Source organism: Ammospiza nelsoni, chromosome 5, assembly GCF_027579445.1.
Source record: "Ammospiza nelsoni isolate bAmmNel1 chromosome 5, bAmmNel1.pri, whole genome shotgun sequence".
In the NCBI taxonomy this organism is placed as follows: Eukaryota; Metazoa; Chordata; class Aves; order Passeriformes; family Passerellidae; genus Ammospiza; species Ammospiza nelsoni.
The window spans coordinates 14955877-14982496 of record NC_080637.1 but is presented as its reverse complement, the minus strand read 5'-3'; the positions used below and the strand labels follow the sequence as shown (position 1 = coordinate 14982496).

General features: G+C 36.2%; 1 protein-coding gene across 1 annotated transcript in view; it reads left to right on the top strand.

Moving 5' to 3' along the window:
* The window catches only part of LRRK2 (leucine rich repeat kinase 2), a 61867-nt gene that overhangs the window by 10330 nt on the left and 24917 nt on the right, over positions 1-26620 (top strand). Inside the window, exons 7-29 of the mRNA XM_059472360.1 lie at positions 2343-2474; positions 4904-5023; positions 6156-6280; positions 6842-6921; positions 7669-7775; positions 9407-9536; positions 10094-10218; positions 11878-12011; positions 13545-13689; positions 13980-14119; positions 15461-15589; positions 15676-15846; positions 17086-17341; positions 17573-17761; positions 19164-19285; positions 20030-20099; positions 20548-20768; positions 21298-21548; positions 22699-22847; positions 23603-23696; positions 24737-24923; positions 25308-25489; positions 26007-26236. Of these exons, the coding sequence (XP_059328343.1) occupies positions 2343-2474; positions 4904-5023; positions 6156-6280; positions 6842-6921; positions 7669-7775; positions 9407-9536; positions 10094-10218; positions 11878-12011; positions 13545-13689; positions 13980-14119; positions 15461-15589; positions 15676-15846; positions 17086-17341; positions 17573-17761; positions 19164-19285; positions 20030-20099; positions 20548-20768; positions 21298-21548; positions 22699-22847; positions 23603-23696; positions 24737-24923; positions 25308-25489; positions 26007-26236 (3489 nt within the window). The remainder of the gene's footprint in view (positions 1-2342; positions 2475-4903; positions 5024-6155; positions 6281-6841; positions 6922-7668; positions 7776-9406; positions 9537-10093; positions 10219-11877; positions 12012-13544; positions 13690-13979; positions 14120-15460; positions 15590-15675; positions 15847-17085; positions 17342-17572; positions 17762-19163; positions 19286-20029; positions 20100-20547; positions 20769-21297; positions 21549-22698; positions 22848-23602; positions 23697-24736; positions 24924-25307; positions 25490-26006; positions 26237-26620) is intronic.

The window sequence follows — 26620 nt, the reverse complement described above, 5'->3', positions numbered from 1 at the left end:
AAGGCATGAAAAAGACCTGCTCTAAAGCAGGCATTTAATATTCTCATTTCTAATATAAAAGATTGAAAACAGCCAGAAGAACAGAGACTACTTGCACATGAGTGTGCAAAGCTGGTATTCATACTCTTGGTTGGTGACATCCCTCAAGAACTCAACAAGATATATTACTTTGAGACCACTATGGAGAAGATAACTCAGTGTTAGGTACACGCTGTAACTTATCCAGTAGCAAATGTCTCCCCTTAACCTGAAGTTCAAGTCTCTATTCTGAATGAGTACCTCACTATGCCTTCTTTCATTAATACATACTTGCACTTGGGTTATAAGAAATTGTAGGATAAGGGTGTACAAGAACTCTTTAATCTCAGTAGTATTTGTGGCATGAGAAAAATGCTTTGCTGCTGACTGTCCTCCAGAGTGGAGTGGTGGATCACAGAATGTTACCCATCTGAATGGCAGGCACAGGGAGCCAGCCAGGCTTGGGCTCATTTAGTAGGGAGGAACAGTCACCTCCAGAGGAAATTTACCTAACCCTAAACCAGCTGGGATGAGTCTCCATACAGAGTGCTCAGATCTCATCATCAGTTGTTGAGAGAACCTGGATGACCAAGTTTTTGTGGTTAAGATTAAATGAGATCTGTTCCACCTTTTTCTCTACCTTGTCCTGGGACATGGTGACTTGCTGCAGATGTGCCATTGCTTGGATCTTGCAGATTTCGACATGCACTTCATTATGCCATCTCTGTGGTGATCAATTTTGGAATCATCTGACTATTTTACTATATTCATAAGTATCACCTTTGAAATCATAACTTGCTGTGGAATTATGCAATACTATTTTGTGGAATGTGTGTTTTCAGTTGAGAATGACATGATAAATGGCTATCCTATTAAAGCATTTTGAAAGGTTCCTTCCTTCACTATCAAATAGAGTGTTTCAGAAATGCTTCCCATTCAGAGCTTGTTTTTTCATCCAGTAGATTGTCATGATTTAGTATTTAGAGATGTATTATTTTAAAGCTTTGCTGCTCTTTTAAAAAGGGTGATTATCTTTAATACTACAGTTGTGAATATTTCTCTTATTTTGTAATCAGGGAAGCCAAGCTGTTGAAAGAGCAATTAAGAAAATTTATAGACCTCAGCAGAGTAATGCAAACTCCCTTGGAGCTGGTGACAGGACTCCCTTTCATTCATTTGGGCCAGGATTTTGGCCAAGATTTCTTGGGTTCATATTCTGTCTCATACCCTGGATAGAAATACTACAAGGATGCTTTCATACACTGTGTTTTAACTACTATGATGCTGTTTTGCCTGAAATCACTATATGTAGGATCGCTCTGTCCTCAGTTGGAATGGATACATTCTGTCTTTGTACAGGGTCACATGATTGTCCTATTGGTTTCTGTATCTGGCCTGAGTAATAAAACATAAACAGGGTGAGAGTGACCAAGCTCTGGCGCAGTTTTCTTGGAGGGGCTGTGAAGTTTCTATCCTTGGAAATACTCAGAAGCCATCTGGACAAGCTGCTGTAGGCAGCCCTGCTTGAACACTTGGGTTGGACACAGCGACCTTTTAGCTGTTCCTTCCAATGTCAATCTTCTGCAATTCTGTGAAATACAGGGTGTGCGATGGCTTTCAAAATATTGCAGGAACATTAGATGAAAATTTCAGTACCCTCAGGTACTGAACAACAGGTCTACGGTAGAACTAATTCATATGAGAATAATAACTTCCTAACTTGCCCCCTAAAAAAGAAGGAAAACTCAAAAATACATGATTAAATCAAATAAATTACTACAGAATAAATTTTATAGGAAAAAAATTCTAAATTTTTTCTTAATTTTATGCCCCTGGGAATATTCCTGAAATACTGTAAAATGTGTGCTTGTTCACATTTATGTTAGAAACACCATTTATAACATTGCTATAGTATTTATAAAACAGCTTGTTCACATTTAAGAAAAAAGCTACCTAAGATTAGTTTGGGAGGAGGTTTCTGTTATGTGGCCTGATACAGAATGGGAAAAAACCAGAAATGTTAATCTGAATTTTGACTGCACATTGAAAACCGTTGGCTAGATAGGAAGAAAAATCCTAGCAGTCAATTACCATTCTCTAGGTGAGAAAGCATTGTTTTAATGAATAGTTTCCAAATGTGCATCATCATTTTATAACCATATCAAGAAATAAAGCCACCTTTCTTTCAAGATGCAAGGTAAAAATTGCAGTATATTCACAGTTCCCTAAATAAATCTATTTAGCTAAAGTCTGATTTAGAATCCAGTCAGCTTTTTTTCCCCTCTGTTTTAAGAAGCAGTTTTTGTTTCTGTTTCTTTCTTCAGCCAGCAATGTTGAAGTGCTCATGTCGGGAAATGTTCGCTGCTACAATGTTATAGTGGAAATGATGAAAAGTTTCCCCAGCAGTGAACCAGTTCAGGAAGTGAGTTGCTGTTTGTTGCACAAGCTTACATTGGGTAAGTTCACAAAGTTGTTTATGTAAAGTCAGCTTACTCTGACTATGTAAGAGTTGGAGTTAACTGGGAGTGTTTACAGACAGCAACTGCTATTGCAGTAATCCTCAGGGTGGTGCATGGATCCTTGTGTCTAATGGTGACCCTGACCACAGCCAATGTGGTGTCCTTATGTGGTAAATGTAACAATGAGCAGCTGCCATAAAAGACTCAAGTTAGGGGGGAGCAATGAGACAAAAAAGGGTGAGAAGCACAATAGGAGAATGGGAAATCAGTAGGTCTGATTCTGTATAAAGTTACTATAGAAAAGAAGAAAATTACTTAGAGACTTCATTTTTTTAAGTACCAGTGGTGAATGTGTAAGAAACAACTGGTACTACAGAATTAGTTGAAAAGTATTCTGTAAAACTCTAGCTTTCCTCCTTGCAGTGCATTTATCTTCAGCGACCTGTGCTGCATTCCTGACAGTGATGATGCCTGTCTTGGGGTCCCCCTGTGCTGCAGCAGTGAATGAATCACTGGGTTCTGGACTTGCCTTGACTTGAGCAAAAGTACTTCAGTTGTCTGTGCTAAAATGGGCTGGTGTCACATCAAGAGAAATTATGTCAGTGGCAAAAAGTTGTGCCTCTTAGCAGCTCTGTTCTCACACTTGTGACTAAAAAATCCATTTGAGCACTTGCCAAGAACCACATAATAGGAAGTTCAAATGAAAATAAATATATTGTTCCCCCTGCTGCATGCAAGCCCACTGTGAGCAGCTGCCTGAGCAGCCCTCACTCCATGGCTGGTTCTTCTTCATCAAGAGTTAGACTTCCCAATTTTTGCAGGTGGTGGTGTGAGGCTACTGCAGATGCTGGTACCAGTGCATGACTCCCCATAATAAAGTTGGTCCCATCCTTTCACCATGTTTCCACTTCGTCATGCAGATTTGGTAGAAAATACAGATCAGACCTAAGTGCAACCTGGAGCAATTTCCCATTCCCCTTCAGAAAGCCAGATGAGATTTTTATGGAAATGTGGCTGCTGAGGTGGTAATTGCAGTGGTTTTTTTGGCAAGAGGTGATGCTGACCTTGAACAGTTTGCTGTGCAAGGCTAATTGAAGATAGGCAGGGAAACCAAGCACTTGTGGGAGCACAGCAGCTTGGTTGAGAGGCCTTGATCTTGCTGTGAGTGCAACCAGCCTGATTTCAATCAGATGTTTGCCATGAGTTTCTGCTGACCAACAAAAAAGAGGGGCAGAAAAGCAGCCACAAGATCAATTTCTTCTTTGAGCCCTTCATCTTAATAAAGAGCTGCTTTAGTAGAGTTATGGAAGAGGTGTTCACAGCACCACCCAATTCCGGGAACAGATATAAAATTGTTAGGTGCTCCTGGAAATAGTCTGAAAGTGTTGTTTCCCAGATTATTCTGATGGACGCTGTCTTCCTGAACCCATGTTAACTGGCAGTGAAATGGTAAAGTTAGCATGTACTAGCTTCCAAAATCAACATCATGCATTCTTGCTAATCTGGTAATGGCTATCCTGGACTGTCTTTGGAATTTTAACTGGCTTATACCTGTTTGGCCAGCCCAAGTCCAACAGAACTACTCATCACATGGCCTAGGTTTATTAATTTCTTTAGGTAAGTAATGCATTTACAGAAACATACCTTTTCCATTAAAGTATGTTAAGAAACAGGGATGCTGATATAACATGACCACACAACTGATCTTTTGCATTACTACTCTAATTCTCATTTTTGCTTGTCAAGATTTAAATGAAATTGAATATCAAAATAGAAGCCATAGCTATCAAACCATATTTGACAGACTGATGGTCTGTTATTTTCTGCATATTACTTCCAAACAAGGAAGTTATTTGGGTTTGCTTGTTTTTTGAAGAGTCCCTCCTATTCAGCCTGTAATACAAAATGCTGTACAACTTAGAATAATTGTTATGCTTTAAATATATTTATTATCGTCTTCTGTTCCAGAAGGACTCTAGTCTATATTTGTAATGCTGGCCTTGATTTATTTAATGAGGAGGGCCAAACCAGAGAGTAAACTAGGGTTAAATTACTTGTGTCAGAGGATAAATCAAATCATTGCAGGAATTTAGGACCAGGACTGAATTTGCTTCCGGGCAGGAAGTCTGCAAATGATACACCAATTGTATTTTTCTTATGTTGATGACAGTGTGTGTTTCATTTTGCATTAAACTTCTGCCTCTTGTAAAAAAAAATTCAAAAAGGCCCACAAAGAATGCAGATCCCAACTATTTTTTATCCTTAACCTCTTCTTTCCACAAATAAAATTTTGATGTCAAGCCCTGTAGTAAGAAAAACAGCATTTGTTCCAAAGTTTGTGCATTGTGTGCTGGGGAATTTATGTTAAATGCATGTAAAGCTCTAGATATATGTTTGTATTAATTTGATATCTTATCTGGTTTCAGGAAATTTTTTCAATATCCTTGTATTACATAAGGTTCCAGAAGTCATTGTGAAGGCTGTTACAACATATCCTGAAAATGCAAAGTTACAAGCTGCAGCTCTCAGTTGTTTAGCTCTTCTAAGTGAGTAAATCTTTGTCTACTTGTTAATTTTTTTCACTCTAGTAATTTCCTGTTATAATTTCGAACTCCATTTCTTTAACACAAAAGCCTCAGGCAGGACAGCTTCAACAAAGCTGGATTTCCTACATGATTGCAGTTTGCTGTTTCACTATGATAAGTCTGTGTTCATGTCATATGCCCAACATCTGCACTGTGTTCAGAGCTGGTAAGTTATGTTGACTGATCTGAACAGAGCAAACAGAGCAAACTGTTTATTCATAGACAAATTTTGGATAATTCCTTCTTAACATAAAGTCTCCAGTGATAACAACACTGATTTGACATTGTGTTTGCCAGGTATGACAGTACTTGTACTGTGGCAGTTGATAGCAAATCAGTGCTTGTGCTTGAGTTCTGAAATCAATTAAAAGATGTAAACTTTTCCTTGAATACAGTTCAGACAGAAATTAGTTAGCTAGTGGGAAAAAGTTAAGAATCTGATCTTCTTTGTCCTTTAGTAATTGTTCCATATAAAAGTCAGTAGAAATGCTGTTTAAGAGGCCCCAAAATAGCAAAGATTAGATACCAGTAGACATTCCATTATGCCTCAGATATTATGCCTCAGTGTTGGTATCTCTTTCTTTCCCTTAATTGCTGAAAATCACAGGTAGAATATTTCATTTTTCAAAATCTGTTGCACTTTCTCAGCTATTTCTCTCTTAGCAACTGCTGTTTGCATTTGTTTTAAACAGCATTGCTTCAGAGTGTAGATGGCTCTGTAATAAGTGGTTCCATGCAAATGATTCACAGTTACATTTTATGTCTGTGGTGTTCTGTACATAAATATGCAACAAAAAGAGGTACATGCAGAGGTCTTTTCAGAGCCAAAGCCTAGATTGATCTGTAACTCTGTGACATTTACTACACTGCACTTTAGTTTTTCACTCCCTTTATAACCTTGAAGACATTTTTCAAGTCTGCAAGTCTGTCTTAAAGTTTATAGCAAAAGATTTCTCCCTTCTCAGAAAAGGCTTATCTTCCCACTGATTTTCACACATTGCCAGTGCGAGTGCCTGCATGACTACAGAAAGGTTAAGACAGAGGTGTTTTGTTTTCACAGTAAGAATTTATTGTAAATATTTTATATTTCCAGCTGAAACAATATTCTTAAACCGGGACTTAGAGGAAAGAAAAGAAGAGGAGGAGGAAGAAAAGTTCTGCTGGTTGGAAGCGTGTTACAGAGCATTAGAACTGCACCGAAAAAATACAGATGTGCTGGTGAGAAATTATGGCTGATGGGAACATGAAAAGATCGTATTATGTATTGAATAAAATGTTTAGAAACATGCTTTTCTCATCTATATCCTCAGGCAAAAAAAAAGGCCTTAATGTCTGGGTTAGATTTAGAGTAAATCTTACCTTTCTTGCCTTTCTTTGTTTGTATTAAGAGGTTTTACTTTTTCAGATCAAATGTAGGTAGTTAAGATGAGGCTTATACATGAAACTTTGGCCATGCAAAGATTGTTGTTTATGTACCTCTTCTGTATCCAACAACCCATCAGCAGGAGAATTAATCTTGTCCTAAAATAGATGTCAAAAGGAAAATCAAATAATGAGACTGTCACACATTTGTATCTCAGGCCTATCTAAGCTATAAAGAATATTACTGTGTACATTTTGTTCTATTTCATAAAGTGAACATATTTCATAAATAGAACATAAAGTGCCTTGTACCTCTTTTGTGAACTGAAAAGCAGTCAAACTATTTAAGTTTTTTCGTATGTTGTTAATCTTCTAGAGGTATATTTTCTTAATCTTTTTGTTTTGGTTTATATTTAGGAGGCTGCGTGCTGGGCTTTGAAAAATCTGTTTCTGTATCAACGCAACCTTCATGAGAAGATTGGAGATGGAGATAATCAGTCAGTGTTGTCTTAAACTGGATTTTTGGAAATGAAAAAAAAAGAGTGTCTGTTGTTAAGCTATTTGATGTTTCACTTTTCAATTATGTTTAATTTTATAGTAGATGAAATGCATGATGATCAACCACACCTGGGAAAGTTTCTTCCAAAGTGTGCTAACCTTGACTCAGGAAAATCTGCTAGTGTTTTCCTAAAGGGTCAGAACACAGCCTGTTAGAGCTAATTTTTACAATTCATGAGGAATTTTGTCTTCAGTTGCAATAGGGATAAAGAATGTAAGAATTGGGAAAACAGACAAGATTAAGATAGCATGTAAGGGGCATAGAAAAGCAGTGCTCATTTTCCCACAAAACAGATGAAAAAGCATTATAGAGGGAATGCTGCCTCATTAGGGAAAATCTACTGGGCATGGATAAGACACAAATTTCCATTTTACTTAAACTGTTTCTCAGAGTTCCTTAAAATTTTGGTCACTCAATTTTTGTAAGCCTGTTCATACCCCTTCTGGACCTTAGGTCCCTTGGAAATCATGGTTCCAAGGAATTCAATGACACTCAGACTAGACACAATTGCATAGGTTAGAAAGGGTTTTCTGTCAGCTGTTGCTCTGGAAACATATTGGAGACCAAGAGCAATCACCTGAAATTTTCATTATGTTATGTAATGCCTCTTTAAGAAACTGAACTGCAGTTCTGAAGTAACTGCTGTAATACAGTCAATGTGCAGTGATTTGTTTCTCTCTGAAAGGTTCCCAATAGACAGAGCAGTGATGCTGTCCATGCTGATGCACTCCTCTTCAAAAGAAGTGTTTCAGGCAGCTGCTAGCACCTTGGCAATTTTGTCACAACAAAATGGTAAGGGACTTTAATCATCTTTTCTTTCTCGTTCAGCAGAAAGTTTTTGCAAAAATATTAAATAGAATTTAGTGTACTGTTGAGTGAATTCAGTACTCCCTGTGATTAGAATATTATGTTGTTGTGATAAGTAGGAAGTTTATTCCTTGCTTTGAAAAAGTTACTGTTGGCTAGTATCAAAAAATATGAGGAAATGAAGAGCTCTCTGCACATTGTGTTGCAATTGCTACTTTTTGGAGCAGGAGACATGAAAAAAACTTTGCTCTCTTTGTATGCTTGTTTAAATACTTATCCCATGTTTGAATTTCGTCAAGAGCAGCATTTGTTGAAAAATCACGTGAATGAGGACCACAGCCCAACAAGTATCACCTTCTTGCTTAACACAGTCCTTTTGACTTCAGTGGATCAAATTGTGTAGAAAGTTAAGCATGTGCATGACAGTTTACAAGACTGCTTTACTCCTGATTGTGTCCCTAACATGGTTTCCTAACTTTTTTCAATTTGCAGACCCCCTCAAAATTTTTCAGTGGAGATGTGGACCCCTGTGTAGAGTATTTAAGCCTACTGACAGTTGGCCTGCTTTTATTAGATAACTTTCACAGAATCCTTTGAAATGGTTATGGACCTCAAGTGGTTTGCAGACTGCACATTGAAAACCACTGGCTAGATAGGAAGAAAAATCCTAGCAGTTAATTACCATTCTCTAGGTGAGAAAGCATTGTTTTATCACCAGTTTATTGAGCCATCCAAGTACATAAAACCTAACACAGAAAAGGTTTTATAATTATTTATGAGATCAATATCTTACCTATACTGAAAAATGGATCTCATAAATGTATGCATACTATTGTCATATACCAGGTATTTTCATAACATGTTACTGACAAGTGGGCCTCTGGTTCCTTCTGGAAGTCTAAAGCAAGTTTTTCTTCTTTTTTTTTTTTTTTTTTTTTAATTATTATTATTTTTGTTTTCCCCCTGAATGGATGTGCTTACAGCATAAATGATAGACATAAAGAAGCTTAGTAAAAGCTTCTGGCATAATGCAATATTGTTTGAACTAACCATCTGAAATGGACGTACTGAACTGGTAATAACAAGATTTGGTGGTAGTTACTATGATAATTTTAATAATGTTGTAATTTTTATTAATTGCAGTTATAGCTACAATGTGTGCTTGGATATTTGAATTTGCAAGAAGTGAATTAACAAATAAATATGAGTTAATTTTTAAAGTTTCATTTTGGAAGTTAGAAGGTTTTTTTAAGTTTTAAGCTCTAGCTTTCCTACATGATCACAGAATTCAAATACAAGGAAAAAGTTTAAGAATAAACTTTGCTGGAAATATGAGTGAGGCTATACATTCTTCTTCCCATATGTTAACTTTACCTAAGTAAAAATAGCAAATGTATAGAAACTTATGAGACAGTCAGAAATTACGAGGTGTTTTATTAAACTATGCAAACATAAGTCAGCTTCAGCTCAAATTGTTTCCCATTTTAATTTATACTACAATGTCTGTTTGAAGAGGCGAAAACATTGGGGAAAAAAAAGGAGGTAAACCAGTTGTGCTTGAGAATTACACAGAAAGAAAGATTTACTTATAGGATGCTTGCTATTTTGTGTTTTAGTACATATTAGGAAGACACTACTGGCAAAAGGCATACATATGAATGTTTTGGATATAATGAGGAAACATCCACATTCTCCTGAAATGGTTGAAAGTGCCTGCAGGATTCTGAATCATGTTTTCGAAGGAAGGTAATAAAATTAGAAATGCATGTCCATTTTCATGGTGAAGAGTTTTGAGGTTCTGTGCCAAGAGTATTACATTTTGGTTGTTGGCTGGTAGTGAAATTGAGCACAGACTGACCAAATTCCCTGTTTAAGACATGAAATTTGATAAGTCCTGTAGTCAAATGCCCAAGTGGGGTGTGTGTAGGGAGCTGCATGTTCTTCCCTTCATGGTTCTTGAGCAGTGAGATTCAAATAGACAATCACTGGGTGGTCTCCCCTTCTGTTAGCTCCACAGAATTGCATTGAGAGATAAGAAATTTGCCACAAAATTACCTCTGATTATTAAAATAGCATTTTGTTAATATTAATTTCTTGTTGGCTAGGATGCAATTATTTACATAGACTGAATTAATGGAATGGCATGAAAATAGTTTGCTATGATGAAAAAAATTACTACAGTTTAATTTATGTTTCAGATTTACAGTGTTCCAAAGGCTTATCACACAGTATTAATTAAGGACAAATACATGTAAAATTTGGAAATGTATTATTTTTATTTATTTTATGAATTATATTTTCAGTTTCCCTCATCTGGATGTAATGACAGTAGCAGTATCAGAAGTTGTAAAAGCCATGAGGAAACATGAAAAATCACTCTCTGTACAACTGGAAGCACTTCGAGTCCTTTTACACTTCATGATGCCCAGTAAGTCCTCCAAAGGCATACACCAAATCAGAGAATAGAATCAGATAGCTGGGTTTTAGTCTTTCTTATCTAATGAGATAGCCTTTAATGGGACTTCAAAAAATTGCTGTTCTGTACATAGCAGAGAACAGGTGTAAGTCTTTAGGAACATACGAGATGGGAGAAAACATTTGAGGTATTGAAGGTAACAGACCAAACTGATCACTGCTGATGTCCCCTTGATTTCATCAGTGAAGAGTTAGCTCCATTCCTTCTAAGGAACTCAGGGAATGAGTGTGGAGCTATCAGTGTCATTGTGGTTTGCATCATCAATGCCCTTTAGGTGAGAGCAAATCATGATAGTGACATGAACATTGTTGTACCACAAAATGCAATTGTTTTGTTAGTGTCTCTTGGAAGGAACATAAAGACTGGACAGTGATCTGTATATTTAAAGATGTAAAATATACAGTTATATACTACTTTCTATCAAAAAGGAGAAACCAAACTGAATAGTTTAGTTATAAATTCCTTTCTGAAAAAAAAAAACTCTTTATCAGCAATCCAGAGGGTAGAAAAATAATCTTTATTAATTTTAGGGCTTTAGTAGAATTTTGGAAAAGTTTTAACTCTTTTTGTCAATGTACTGCTATAAATCTTTCTTTTTTCCTGTGATATTGAGTGTAGGAATACAGACATGGATACTGATTTTTTTTTCAGAGTAACTTTTTGTAGGTATCTCTCAGCAGTTTGAGCTGAACATTTACAAAACGAATAATTCTGAAAATAGTAACCTGATCAATATGCAGACTGATTACAGGTTTTCAGTTTCCTTCCATTATTTGAATTCTAATCCTAATACTTTCCTCTTTTTTCAATGAAGAGCAAGATTTAGATTTGATATATGTGTTCTAACATGGAGGCAAGGCACTTTGCTTGCCATTATCCTGGAAGTGAGGCCCTTCTAAAGTGTAATCAAGCACAGAGAGCACCAACTGGATGTTGGAACTTGCAGGTTAATTAGAGAATAAAAAAGTAATTCATGGGAAAAATAATAATCACAGTAAATATGTATGCTGAAGTGACTTTGAAAGGATCTCTGGGTACTTTCTGTAGTGTCACTTGACTGCAAGTGCCAAATGCTACAGTGGTTAATTTGAAAGACTGGTTTTCTCTGTTGTTTTTTTTTTTTTTTGTATATGCTCACATTCCACTTAATGTCATCTGAGTGTAAAACTTGTCCTATGGTGTGCTGCCAAGTGAGCAAGAACAAATAGTTTATAGCTTCTCTATAGTGTCTCCTTACCAGAAGGAAGAGGCATTCTGAAGTAGCTATCAGGGAACTCCATAGCTCAAAAAAGTAATAGGTTGCAGTGTACCTTAGAACAGATTCTTTGGCATGGTTTTGTATTTTCCTAGTAATCAGTGAGCAAATACATCATGAAATTTTCCTTTCAAGCACAATGTACTCGTATTGCAATGCAAATCTGGAGGGATTCCAGTCTCTGCAATACAGTGTTCTGAAAGTACCATGAGATCTGGAATATGTTCTCTGAGTCACCTCAGTGTTCATTTAAGTCACCTCAGTGTTCATTTGATTGTTAGATTGTATTATTGGGTTGATGATGGGGAGAATATGAACTCTGCTGTTCTGAGGAAGGCTGTTTTCCATTGTTGCAGGTACAAAGAATGAACACCAGAATGGTTCTTCCAGAGATGTGGGAGATGCTGCTTTTGCACTTACAGGAAAAGTCATTAAAAGCCAGTGTCTGTTGGAGGGAACTCACTCATTGGTGCTTAATGCTTTAAACAGGGTATAGTTAAAGCTTTATTCTAATGGATTTTGTCATTATTTTACACTTGAAGCAGTGAATCATTTGTACATTTTAGTTCTGCATTGATTTTCCTACTGATTTAATAGAAGTAATCTTTACTCCCAAGTTTCATGAATCTTGTAGAGTTTCTTCTTACTTTCTTTTCTGGAGTGTATTAGATGATTCTTTATACAGTAATTCCAAAGGATATTTATTAAAAAAAAAATGTAGGGTCTTTTTCAAGGATGCAGTTTATTTGGTATTTCTATTTTCTTAAAACAGACTAGTGTATATATGAGTAGTGTCCTCATGCCTACACCTCAGCTGCACATAAAACTGAGTGGACAGCTCAGTTGTCTGCATTCTTTTCACTGTTCAACTTTTTCCAACCCCTGTAAAATAGAATGATCACAGTACCTTGAAGGAGAAGCTGAAAAATGAAAGGCTGAAGCAGACTCAGTCTATGCCAAGGAAACACTGGGAACTTTGGGAACTGGGAACTTTGCACAGCAAATTAACCTCAAATCCTAGTGATTGGAAATGTTTAACTTCATGGCCTTCAGAAGAATCCAGTCTCTACAAGATTTTCAAGGTTCACATGATCACAATCAAAATGTAGCAATTCCTAGTTTTTAGAAGCCCTCTCAGGAATTTTAAGCTTGCCAAATAGATTTGGTCAAGGAAATTTATGTCTCTTACTATAGAAGTCAGAGCAAGTAATGTATCAGTGAAACAGTTCTAGAGTGTCTAAAGGACATCTTGACCTGAAGGTATCAGATAGAGAAGTTAACAAAGGAGGTAAAATAATTTTTGCTCCAGAAGGTCTTCAATATTTTGTTATCATCCTGATTGCATTTTCCAATGCAGCTGGTTTGTGGTTTGGGGTATTACAATATCAGGCAGAAGGGCTAGAAATTGACACATTTAATTAAAAACTAGAGACAGAATAAGGAGGAAGAGGTGGACATGACTCCATTGAAGTAATTTTGCAGATTTGTGATGGCTGTGACACAGATCTAGGCCCTCATCTAGGTTTCCTCCATCTCAAGGTGGGGGATGGTAAGAGATATGTTGCTTCATATCTTTTTCTTTTAATATTTTTCAGTTGCCAGCATGGTTATCACTTTTTCCAGTTATCAAAAAAAAACCCAAAAAACAAACCCTGTATTTTTTCCTTTTTAACCACAAAGGAAGTAGATTTTCTCCCTCTGCTTGCCCTAGAAAAATGGTGTAGACTTATCAATGAGAATTTGAGGGGGAAGAATCCAATTTTTCATCAGAAAAGTAGCTAGGGAATATTTTCAGAATCAAAGATTAAAATCTGGGCAAGTTATGAGCAGCTGAAACTGATGTTTGATAAGAGAATCTTTTTGGAATTGTTGATTGTTGTTATTTATTGTCACATCAGCTGTAACTTCACTTAAGATCAGCATTCACTTGTTATTACAGAGCAGCTTTAAGAACAAGCAACTCCTCTATTGCCATTGTAAGCAGGACAATCTTGATCTGATTTTATCTTCCTTTCTCCATTAGTTTATTGGAAATCCTAGCATTCAGAAGTGTGGATTAAAACTGCTTGGTTCTGTAGCTGAGTGCACTGGTGCACTGGAAATTTTAACCCAGCAAGGAGCTACTGACACTGTGCTTCACACCCTACAGATGTATCCAGATGAACAAGGTAGGGAAGGTGTTTTGTCAGCAGAATGAGAATGGCATGGTAGGAGGTTTGTACCAGATCTGCTGCTCTCTTTAGTGCTGGATGTGATTTTGGTTGCATGGCAAGAGGAGGCTGCAGTGTTGCACAGTCCTCAGATTCATCATAACTGCAGTTATGCCTGGTCCTGTAATGGCTTGTGCACTCCAGAAGTAACTTTCTGGAATGTTACTGAAAGACTATTTCAATCATGGGCTTATTCCATCAGAATGTCTGAATGATCAGTGTCTGAATAATATTTCTTTTTCTTCTAGACATACAGTGTTTGGGTTTGAGTCTTCTGCGCTCTTTGATCACACGGAGGAGTTTGTGCATTGCCACCATGCACGTCCTGTCAGCAGTTCTGGTTTCTACCCTGCGACGATTTAAAGAGGTCACTGAAATCCAGATGCATGTATGTGTCATTTCTGTCTATGAAGATGAAATCAAAACTCAAAACCATAATGAATTATTTTAATATGTCATATTTAAGTATAATTCCTTGTTTTACTTACTTGATTTTGATTTTATTGAAATTACTAGATAGTATAAACCTTTGTAATGAAACTGGGACATTGATTGTAGAGGTGGTTTTCTTGCAAGCATATATTCAATCCAGAATGTGTAAGCATAGGTTAAATGTTTATCTAAAACTTATGAGATCTGCAAACTAGAACAAATTTCTCAGTCATGATCTATCATTCTGTCAATCTGTAACCATTTCATGAAGTAGCCATCATTAGAGTACTGATTGCCCTTCTTTGAGAAGTCATAGAAGATAGCAGTTCCCAGCCTTGTCACCAGGAATAAACTTAGTGTAGGAATGTTGTATTTAAGAAAATATATTACTGGAATACTATCAGACTTTCACATCTGTATATGGAAGGAGAGTTCTTTGTCTGTAAACACACATTTAATCCTTGTGTAAAGTTTTGTTTCCTCTGCTTCAGAAGTTTTCCCTGTTTGTTACCAGTTTCATTTTTCTAGTGGGATAGAATGTGCATGTGACATCAGCTTTCTGTGAGAATTTCTATATTTCTCTTTCATATGAATATGAAAATATTGCAAATACAGTCTCCCTTCTCTGCTGCTGTTTTTTGCCCAGCCTTTCCACATTTACCTTACCAACCAAAATAGAGAGAAATAAAAACAGTATGCTGAAATAAGGAAGTTACTTTAAGTGATTTAGTTTCAATTGGGTTTGGACAGAGTCCATAATTTACCCAGTTCATCCTTCTGGGTGAACTTTACTTGCAGAATCATGGGATAATTTTGTATTTCTTCTTAGTTATTAGATGCACCTGTTAATTTTTTCATTTAGTCTAATAGTTCTTTTAAAATTCAGGGATTACAGAGCAGCACACTGGAACAGAGGATGTATCTTCATTCCATGTCGTTAGAAGGAGATTGTTTCCTCTTTACATTTTCAGGAAATCACAAGTACATTTGTCACTGCCAGGCAGGATGTTGTCAGATATAATGTTGCATATTTGACTTTTCAAAGTGTCAGTTAATATCTGTTTAAGTGGATCAGCTAAATAAGTATGAGACTACAGCTATATAAACAGAGACACCTGCTATTTCTGCCTTCTCTCCCAAACTTTTCCTATTTGTTAACTATTACATGTTTAAAAGTAAGACAAAAAAAAAATAAAGCACAAATTTTTTGGTTGAAATTTCATTTTGTTGCATGACCTGTTTTAAAGTAACACTTTTTAACACTGTACTTCTTTCAATGTTCTCATTGTGTTCTTAGGGATTTCATGCAATCTTGGCAATTCTTGGTTTGTCACCTTGTTTTGCAAAGCTGCTGGTAAATGAATCATTTGACACAGTCATTTTCTATCAGATGTCTATGTGTTTCACTGACCAGCGAGATCAACAGGTATCTTTTTCTCTGACAGTTCCACAGCTGAAAAATGTTGGTGCTTTTTTGTCCTAACTTTTATTTTTTCTTGTCTTTCCATTCAGTTTCAAAGCCTGTGTTGTAGATGTTTTGCTAAAATAGCTGAAAATGATGAGTTAAAAAATACAATGCTGGAAAAAGCATGCATGGAGTACAATAGTATTATGGCTGAATGTTTACTTTTACTGGGAGCTGATGTTAATAAGAAGACAAAGACAAACTCTTTGATCTATCAGGTAATACATGGAAATATATTTATACCATTTTATTGCTTACAAGTTCGTGCTTTTGGGTTCCTTTCTGTTGTTGTGTAAATATTTATTTGGCTGAGCACAGAGAACAGAGATGCTGCTCCCTCGTGCTCACCAGTGCTTCTTGCTAACTGTGACCACCTTTAAATTTAATTTTTTAAAGTGATTTGCATAAGCACTTCCTTATTTTGGCTCAGTGTCAAAGTTTTAAATAGTCTGAGAGAACTCCACCTATACTGCCTGGAGGGAATTAGGAAGTAGAACTTTGTGGGTGATGAAGCACAGCTGGGTTTGGAACTGCCGTCCATTCATAGAGTGTGAGGTAGGCAAATCAGTGTAGGTGTAGGAAACCACAGTGCACTTATTGATGTAACTGAAAGTATTTCTAGAAAATGTTTTTAATGTTCACAGTCAAGACTGGTCTGTGTAGCAATGCAGACTTGGAGATTGGGAGGAGCTGACTGAACCATAGAAACATAAAGGTTGGAAAAGACCTCCATGATAGTGAAGTCCAAATTTTGGCTGAAACTGCCTTGTCCACTAAGCCAGAGCACTAAATGCCACATCCAGTTGTTTCTTGGACACTTCAGGGATGGGGACTCCACCACTTAGGGTGTCAATGCTTGACCAGCCTGTCAGTGAAGATATTCTTCCTGATGTCCAGCCTGAGCAGCCCTGGAGCAGCTTGAGGCCATGTCCTCTTGTCCTGTCACTGGCTGCCCGGGGGAAGTGGCTGATCTCTACCTGGCTGCACCCTCCTTTCAGGTAGTTAAAGCCAGCAGAGCTGAGCTCAGAATCTTTAGACAAGGCTTGATGAAACTGACTATTGTTGCCTGTTCATTAAATATCCAGATGATAACCCCTAAATGCCTATTTTCCACTAAACAGATAAATAAGTGAAGTTGCAATAGGCCACATGCAATAAACAAACTAGATAAAAATTATCATTTATTCCTGCCTGAAAATTGTGTGCACTCATGACAAGAATTACAATTGCAGATCTAAAGCATTTGATACATTTGGGCAAAGCCTTCATGAAAGTTAGAGTTGGTACTCAAACACCTTAGGCAGGCATATGCTCAAAGGAGTAAGGAATTGCATAATTGAGAAAGAGACACAATTCTTAAAGTCACTCTGAATTTGAGACACACATCTTAATGCAGTCTGAGCTGTTACTTGAATGCTTCACATTCTTGGTTTGTTTTATTTGCTTTTCTGTATTAGGTTTGTGAGAAAGGAAGTAATGCTAAATTGGTGGAATTGTTATTGGCCAGCGGTGCTCGTGAGCAGGACGTTCGGAGTGCTTTGACCATCAGTATAAAGAGAGGAGACAGCCAGATCATCAGCTTGCTCTTAAAGAAACTTAGCCTTGATGTCACCAACAGCAGTATTTGTCTTGGAGGATTTGGTTTTGGCAGATTAGAGCCTTCCTGGCTCATTCCTTTGTTCCCAGATAAACTTACTCAAACAAGAAAACAGAGTGAGTATATGTAGAAATTGCTGTAAATATAGAAAATGTGTCAATATCTTCTGATGATACTATGAATGTGTTTTGGCTGAAGATTTTCAGTTGAGAATCTCTTCATAGCATTCAGCTTGCTATGAAAAGTTTGGCAAAACTTGAAAGCAAATCAAGTTATTTCTGTTATTTTTTGAAGGTACTTGGATTTCTTGGAGATTATTTTATCTTTTCCATTTCTTGTACATATAGATGCAGGTTCTGCACTGGCAAGGATGGTGCTCAAATTCCAGATGAAGAATATTTCAGAGGATAGATCAAGAGCCTCCTCTGATCCAAACTTGTCTGAAGATGGAGTGGACAGAAACTATGACTGGAATTTCATACCTGACCCGTTAGTGGACAGTATTTTTCCTTTGAGTGATGATATTGATAGTGAAGGTAATTGTTTTTATTTTCTTTTTTGCTTTTTATAATCCAAATCTAATGTACTACGGCTAGACTATAGCCATAAATCAGTTATTTAGTTGTATTTGAGATTTAACATCTCCCATGAAGAAAAAAACTTCTATCTAAAATTTTGTTTGAGGTAGCATTGGAAAATAGTTTGTGGTGAGTATGTGCTTCATGTACAAAACTAAGACCTTGAAGAATTTTACAGTTATACATTTAGAATTAGTTTGTCATGCATTCAGTTTCTTGTAGAGAGAAAGAGTAAGATTCTTGCAACTGAATTTCGATTTTGACTTTTTCTGTCTTTTTCTGAGCTGCCTTTATAGTCTATGACAAAAAGCAAGAGCTTCAAGAGCCCAGTTTGTCTCATCATGAAGTCAGTCATGTATTGTGATCTAGAAACTCCTCTGTTCCTTGGGTAGTCTGTAAATAAAGTTCATACAACCCGATCTGCCATAGAGGACTATGTTATTAACAAGTAGGTGAAACAAGCTCATCTCAAAGATAACTAATTGATCTGAAAGTGTAAATGACAGGTTTATGTTCAGCCCAACACCATTCTTTGTAACCAGGACATTTGAATGCCTTTAACTTATAGAAAGGCAGCATTTGTGTCTATAATACCAGCAACTTAATGATGAAAGTAGCCTTAATTTTTAACGTATCTTTTTTGTTGTTCAAATGTTGCTCTTGTTTTAAACCAGCTGGCTACTTAAAATCAACACAGGTGAAGAATTTGAATTTTGGAATTAGAGAATCCTAAGGAACATTTTTTTATTCTGCTTTGTTGTTTTCCTTATATCATTCAGCACCACTTTTAATTTCTGTAGGTCTATTTGTTGCTCCATGTAGAAAAGTTGTTATCATTAAAAAATTCAGGAGTGATTTGGGGAGTTTTAAAAGTAGCTTTGAGAAGCGGAACAATCAAATATCTCCAGATAATGACACCAAATGTCTCTTGATTCACCAAATTCAGAGTGGCATTTGATGTTTCATTCTCAATAAGTGTGGGAGTGCAAATTTATCTATTGAAATACAACTCTTTTCAATTTAAAAAGTTGTTTACACTGAAGTAGCAGAAACATGTGCTATGAAACATGCATAATAATCCCAACCCAATGGAAATTTTGTATCATAAATTATCAGTGCAGGTCCTGCAATCACCTGTAGGTCCTACTTGAAGAATGTCAAGTGAGTCTGGCCCCTCTGCTCTAAAACACACAGACAACATTCTTGGCCTATTGCACACAGAATTGGCCAGTGAGATCCTGCCAGTATTGATGCTTTTGAAATGCATCTCTTCTTTGTATGTCAGCATCTATAGCACAGTTGAATTCTGAGCCTCATCTTTAAATACATTTTCTTACCTATTTCTGTTCTTGTGTTCAAGGAAGTGAATGCTCACTTTTTACAAAAAAGAAGTCCAATTCCATTGCAGTTGCTGATTTATATTGTAGGGAAATGGCATGTCAGAGAGGTTCTCCTATTTTGATGCGACATTCCTACTCTGTGGTAAGTCAGATCCATGCTCATTCCAGGTTTTTAAGTCCATCTGCGTAGCCTGCTCCAAAATTGTTAATAATCAAGTGATAGGAAAGGTCATGTAACCATATGGGCTTTGTCTCACTGTTGCCATTCAGTGTTTCCTTCTGCTGTGGTGCACTGTGTGGATGATTTTGTCAGCAAAAATTTACGATCACTAAAGAGTAGACACCCTTTTGAAGTGTTCAGATTTCCAGTCTGGTGTTCAAATGGAAATACAGGGATCATGGGCCCAGTCACAAAAAATTAACTTCCCCTTAATGAAGCTGATCTTCAGTAATGATCAATGGAGAGAGACTGATTCCCTAAGGAGACATAAGAGGACAAATTGGTGGAATAGAGGTCATGTTCCTTTGGAAGGACCTTGTCTCTTTCCATTAACTGTAAAGGTAAACTGGAGAGACTGGCTTTCCTAGAGAAAGTTTTGTTCTGTAATACTCTGCTCCATCCTATTACTGCACCCTAGTGAAAGTCATTCTGGGTTGCCAGAAATGCACGACTTCCATTGCACTTTAAATCTACCATCCTTTCATATTTCATGGATAAATATATTTTTTAAAGATGTGACCTGTTGTTATTTTGAGTTCAAGTGTATAGTTGTTTTGTCTTCTCCCTATAAGCTCTGATAAAAAGAAATCACAATAAAAAGAGTTTTACTGAATTTGGATGATTTCAGAACATGTTCCTAAATGCTTTTTCTCTTGGATCTTGCAGGGACCTGGTTCAGATTATGAACCATTAATGAAACAAAGACGAAAATTCTTGCTCTCAGATGAATCCTCCAGTAAGTAAACTGTACAATTATATAACAGATTTTGCAGCCTTAATGCTTTCACAAGCATTGCATGCAAAGATTTGAGACACAATATGTATTTGTTTAAGAGGAGGCTACATTTTGGAAATACTACAGTAAAGTACAAATAATGCATGTATGGAGATTTTTATTTCTTGGACTCCACAAATAATTTATGTAGCAATGAAATTTAATGAGTGCCCTTATTAGCTTTCACAAGCTCCTTCTGTTGTGCAGTGCATAAACATTCACCTCTTCCCCTTCCCTACTGTCTTAAAAATTTCTGTCTTAATAGAATTCTTCATGGATCTGGATGTTAACCAATATCCAAACATTAACTCTTTTCTGCATCTTTAGATCCCAAGCTAAATGATTGTAATTTTACCTAAGTGATAGTGATAAATTAAATAATGTTATTTTCACTTTTTTGTTTTAATAGAAGGCATCTCAAAATTGTCATCACATATAAGATCATCAGACAGTCTTTCTTCATTGATCTCAGAGAAAGAGTATATTAAATCACTAGATCTTTCATCAAATGAGCTGGAGAACATTGATGCCATCAGCCAGAACAGCTGCTTAATAAGTCATCTGGAACACCTTGAGAAACTGGAGCTCCACCAAAATGCTCTTACAAACATTCCAGAACAACTGTGTGAAGTAATTCTGCGTAATTTTATGTAACACTAGTTGAAATTAGTTAAAATAAAGTGTTGTTCTCTAATAATGTAATCCATATATATTGTAATAATGTATCCATAGCAATATTACTCAAGAATATGGGTGTATATTTTGGTATGCCTCATACATTTACTCAACTTCCATTCAGTGGATTCGTGTTCATTAGAAAAAAAAGTGTTTTAATGGGATTGTTTTAAGTAATTTACTGCAGAGAACTGCTGTAAGATGTGTGATATTAAGTAGCATAATAATGGCAATGGAACTGCAGGCAATTAATATCTTAAATTTTATTAAATGGAGCTAATTGTTTTTGAATAATGCCCTATACTTTATTTTTTTGTAGAAACATTATAGGTTACATTGGTACGATTGCTATTTTCTCCTACTTTTCCATAGTGAGATAAATATAAATAAATTAATAATTTGTATAAAAATATAACTCAATTGCAAACACATAAATTCATCTTTTCTTTTAACTTTTTTCAAACAAATGATCCTTTTCTTTCAGAACTTGAAATGCCTGACTTACCTGGACTTGCACAGTAACCGATTCACGGCTTTCCCGCCGTACTTACTGAGGATGAATTGTATCACAAACCTCGACATCTCACGAAATGACATCGGCCCTTCCTTTGCTCTGGATCCCAGCCTCAGATGTCCAACTCTAAAGCAACTCAACCTTTCATACAATCAGCTGGTGTGCACTCCTGAATTTCTTACAAGTGTTGCTGAAAATCTGGAACAGCTCTCGCTGGAAGGGTGAGTAGCATGAGTAAACAGACTGCAGCATAATAAACATAATAGGAAATAATAGATTTGTCATGCATAATGATGACTCTTCATACCATGTAAAGAAAGGATTGTTTAGTCACCGGTGGAACACTGCCATTGTCTTCCACATGTGTAAATTGCTACAGTTTTTGGAGTTGGATTGCAAAGTACAAGGCATGGGAATGACTTTGGACCTTGTTGGAATCTAGATTCTGTTGGAATCTGATGAAACAGCATTGCTGTTCCATTACCATACTAAATAAGTTGTAGTTCAGTTTCTTTCTGCTCCATCCTATTAATCCACAGGGCTGTGTAGTCTGACATATTCAACTAGGTTTTCTGTATACACAGTACAGTTTCCACGGTATTTCACATGCATAAAAGCTTTTCTGGAAGTAGTAGTAGTAATATAATTTTAGGTATTGGTATGAATATGTTTTAAGCCACAGAAACAGGTTAAAACATGTAGCTTTTTGTTTGCCAGCACTTATTACCATATTTCTTAGTAAGGTAATTCATACCCATGTGGAATTCTTAAGAATGCAATTGGTGATAGCACTGTAAACTGCAGAGACTGTCTCATTCATTTCCTACAGCTCATGCTAAATCAGATGGTGAACTTTGTTAGTAATAGTACCCTGGCATAACAGTGGATGGATCTTTTATCTCTGTATTTTCGGGATCTTTCTCTTCCCCTTTCTAGTGTTTTTCTCCCTAGAATACATTGTGTAAAATTATATACTCATCCTGAATTGCATTCCATACAGGAATTTTTTTTTTAAATTTTGTCGGTTGTTAGTAATTCTGTAATATTGCAAACACATAATTTTAGTACACAAAACCTCTCACAAATGCAGCAATCCTCTTTGCATAGGATTGAGCTCCAGTATGTAATCAGAAAATTAAACCTTGCAATACATTTTGACACTTGATCTCCAAATTAATTAAACTGATTTTAATACCAGTCATGTTATTCCATGCTCCCACATGTTCTAGTGGTTTTGCTGACTGGTCAGTCTTTATATAGATAAAGTCTTCTTTTTGCTTTACTGGTGTAAGGATGACTTTGTCAGATCAACACTACTTTTACCTTTTACTTAATAGTTTCTAAATGGATTGTTTTTTCTTGTTCTCATAGAAACAAGATTTCATGCTTATGTTCACCCCTATGCTTGAAAGACCTGAAAATTTTAAACATTAGTAAGAACAATATTTCATCCCTTGCTGAGAATGTCTTCATGGGCTGTACAAAACTGGAGCAGTTCAATGCCAGGATGAATGTTCTTGGTAAGTATCTGTGAAAATAGGATTCAGCTTCTAGGAACTATTCCAAGTCACAGAATTCCTCTCCCACCAATATTTGGAGTCTTGGGAGAACAGAAAAGAGTAATACAAGTACTAGTCCTTGTTTATGGAGTTTCCTAAGCATCAGCTTGTGATGACTGAAGCACAGAGCATGCTTCCAGTCATTTGATCTGACTCACCCAACTCCTCTTGTTCCTGCATTTGGAGTGGATGCTGTAAAAATAACTGAGTGCACTTGAGATTGTACACACTGCTGAGGAAGGTTCAAAGAAGAGAAAATCATTGAGATTTAGCTTGCAAATCTAGTACTAATGCAGGTTTAATACTGTCCTGTAATATACAGATGCATCCTGGTTTGTATAAACAGCAGTGTGACCATCAGAACCAGGGCAGGGATTGTCCCCCTGTGCTCAGCACTGGTGAGGCCACACCTCAAATCCTGTGTTCAGTTTTGTACTTGCAGTACAGTAAAGTATAAGTAAGATTATTTTGGTGTTTAATGCCACCGGGAGATGAAGGATAACAATGTATAATTTGTTAAAAGATGATATATTAATTAATTTTGGGACTTTAAGTTTTTAATAAGCTTTAAGAAAAAGGATTTGAACTGTGCCTTTGGTAGGTGATACCTTTGTATGAAAATGATAGCCTGACCTTTTAGTCTGTGTAAACTCCAGTCTTTAAAATAATTTAAACCATTCTTAAAATCATAGGATTAACCCCTTTTTCTGCTCTAGAAAAGATACCTGACTTGTCATCCAGCATAACAAGTTTAAAATTATCACAGAATTGTTTTATTAATGTTCCAGAAGCTATTCTTCTTCTACCACAGTAAGTTGCTCTTTTATTCGTTGATGTTAATGTCAAGTTCTTGATAAAGAAAATCTGATGACAAAATTGTTGTTCTGCAGAAAATTCTGCATGGTTTACTGATTTTCAGGGAATCCTCACTGGGTAAATCCAGAACTTGGTAGCTTTTAAACTGAAGTCTAATTTGTCACATTTTCTTCATGTTTCTGAAAATTCTGTTCCTCAGATTCAAATTGCTGTTGTTGAAAATATATTCCTTGACAGCTGAAGCTGACAATTCTTTAATTGAGAATACTAGAATTCTCATATTTCCTTGGAACCAACAATAAAAATATATCAGCAATTTTTTTAGTTCTGCAGACTTTTGCACAAGACTACTGAGATTAGTTTTTCACTTCCTAAATAACATGATATACTTATTCTCAAAGAAAAACACTTCCTCCAGAAGGAGTTGTGGTAAAGAAGCATGTGACATTTATTTTGTCATACATTTAAAACATTGCTTATGTGAAAATTGGACTTTTGCTTTTTTTTATAAAAGTTGCTGACCTTAAACAGATCACTAGAATGAGATTGTGGAGGGAGTGCTCGGAAGGGGTGATCCAATAGGTGTGAGGAGATGTGAGTGCTGATGGCACCATAGAGAGAGCAGATCCACAGATTGGGAATTTATATTAATGAAATTACCATGATATTGCACAATTTCAGCATGCTGACATTCATAGTTGCAGATTTAATGGATGTGTTGAAAAAATGCAGTTTTCAGGTTCTACATCTCACAGCTCAATCAAATCAGGAAGGTGTTGCATGCAATTTTGTGTGGTTCATCTTTCATAGCAACATAAACTTGTCCAATAGGTCTAGGTGAACTATGTAATTTCTGCACATACATGTATTTGCATACAAGTGTATCTACTTTATTTGGATTTCAGTCAGAAAACCATCTCTTCTGATAGCTAATCAACTTGTTTATTAAAAATTAATACAGCTTTGGTTTCAGCTAACCTGGGTTTTATTTTTTCTTTTGCTGACTTCTCTCTTTTTCATTTTCACGTTTTTAGTTTGAGATCAGTAGATTTAAGCCAAAACAAGATCACAAGCCTGCCTGGACCAATGCACTGGAAATCACTAAATTTAAGGGAGCTGTTATTTAATCATAACCAAATAGATGTCTTGGACTTGAGTGAAAAGGCATGTGCATGGTCTAGGCTAGAAAAGCTACACCTCTCCCACAACAAGTTAAAGGAGGTAAAGTGTAAAATTCTACCTGAAGAAAATTTAATTGCTTTTCAGTTGAATGCAGTTTTTCAATGTTAATTTGATTTTTGTGTCACCTCTCATACAATTGCATTGTGTTAGTGAAATGTTATGTAAATGCAAATATTTCCTTCCTCTGTGACGGAAAATTGCTATATGCTATTCAGCTTTTCTGCCTGGAATGTGTCATATACTCAGTTTGTATGCTGAATTACTTATAAGGTCTTTTCTCTCTTACTGTAGGATATTAGGCCTGTTTATTACAAGAAATGAACTACAGCAGTAAAAATAATACCTAGTTCTGTTAAATAATTAATGTATTCATGTTCCTCCTTTTTTAACATTTAATTGCCCATTAAATGTTCTTTTATTTAGATTCCTCCTCAGATTGGCTTCCTAGAGAACTTGACTTCTCTGGATGTAAGTCATAATCCTGATTTGAGGTTCTTTCCTGATGAAATGGGAAGACTGTCCAAAGTCTGGGATCTTCCTTTGGAAGGACTCCATCTTAATTTAGACTTCAAGCATGTGGGATGCAAAGCCAGAGACATTATCAGGTTTGTTGCCCTATTGTTCTTGAATATTCCTGGTTTGCTTTCTTGGGATTTGCAGTAAGCATTGAGGAAATACCATGCTGGTTTGTAAAGACATGCTGGTTTTTCATATGAAATCCAGCCTGCTGTTGTGTGGGAGGTTATGATAACAACACACACAGATAACAGAGTGGTTTAGACTATACTATTATTACCTCTTGAATTTGATGCTTCCACAAACTGTGCAATAAGTGATGCTTACCAATTATTTGTAATATGTTTATTGTGTTCTCCAGTTCCTCTGTGCACTGCACAGAGCACAATTTTGGGATAATTACAAAGCAAAAAAAGACATATTCTGAATTAAACTTTAGCTTTCAAATCAGAAATTAGAGTAGACAGTTAAAAGAACAGTAATATCAATCAGATACTGAAAATTTGAAGAAAATTGTATGGTTCTAGATTTTTCTTTGTTCTTGAGTTCTGTTCATCTTTTTCTTTGTTATACACTTCTGTGAGTTTTGCAAACTTTTTCTACCAGATTTCTTCAGCAGCGACTGAAGAAGGCAGTGCCTTATAACAGAGTGAAGCTCATGATTGTTGGGAACACTGGCAGTGGGAAAACCACCCTGCTGCAACAGCTCATGAGAAGCAAACGAACAGAACTGGGCTCTCCAAAAGCTACAGTAGGCATTGATGTGAAAGACTGGATCATTCAAGGGAAAGGCAAAATGAAGAAGGAGCTTATATTAAATGTGTGGGACTTTGGAGGTATTTCCTGAGTTTATTTTCCTTTCCTATTGTCTTTTCTAACATTTTAATGCATTGCTTATTCTTAGAGTCAGCCTGTGGTAATTCAGACTGGGGACAGTAGAATCACAAACATACACCCAAAGTCCAATGACCACTTATAAATTAGTGGATTCTGTAAATTAGCAGCTAATCCCTCAAATTTAATATAAAGCCTCAGGAATTTCTTATCACCAAATGTTGTTTGACCACTCATTTAAACTATAATACTTAGAACAATCATTTCAGAATAGTAAGAAATTGCTTGTAATCACCAGAAGAATCTTTCATTAAACTCTGTTTCTCCATTTTGTAGTCCAGGTCTCTCTAGGCTCTGCAATATCACAGGTTTGTAAGGTCACAGAC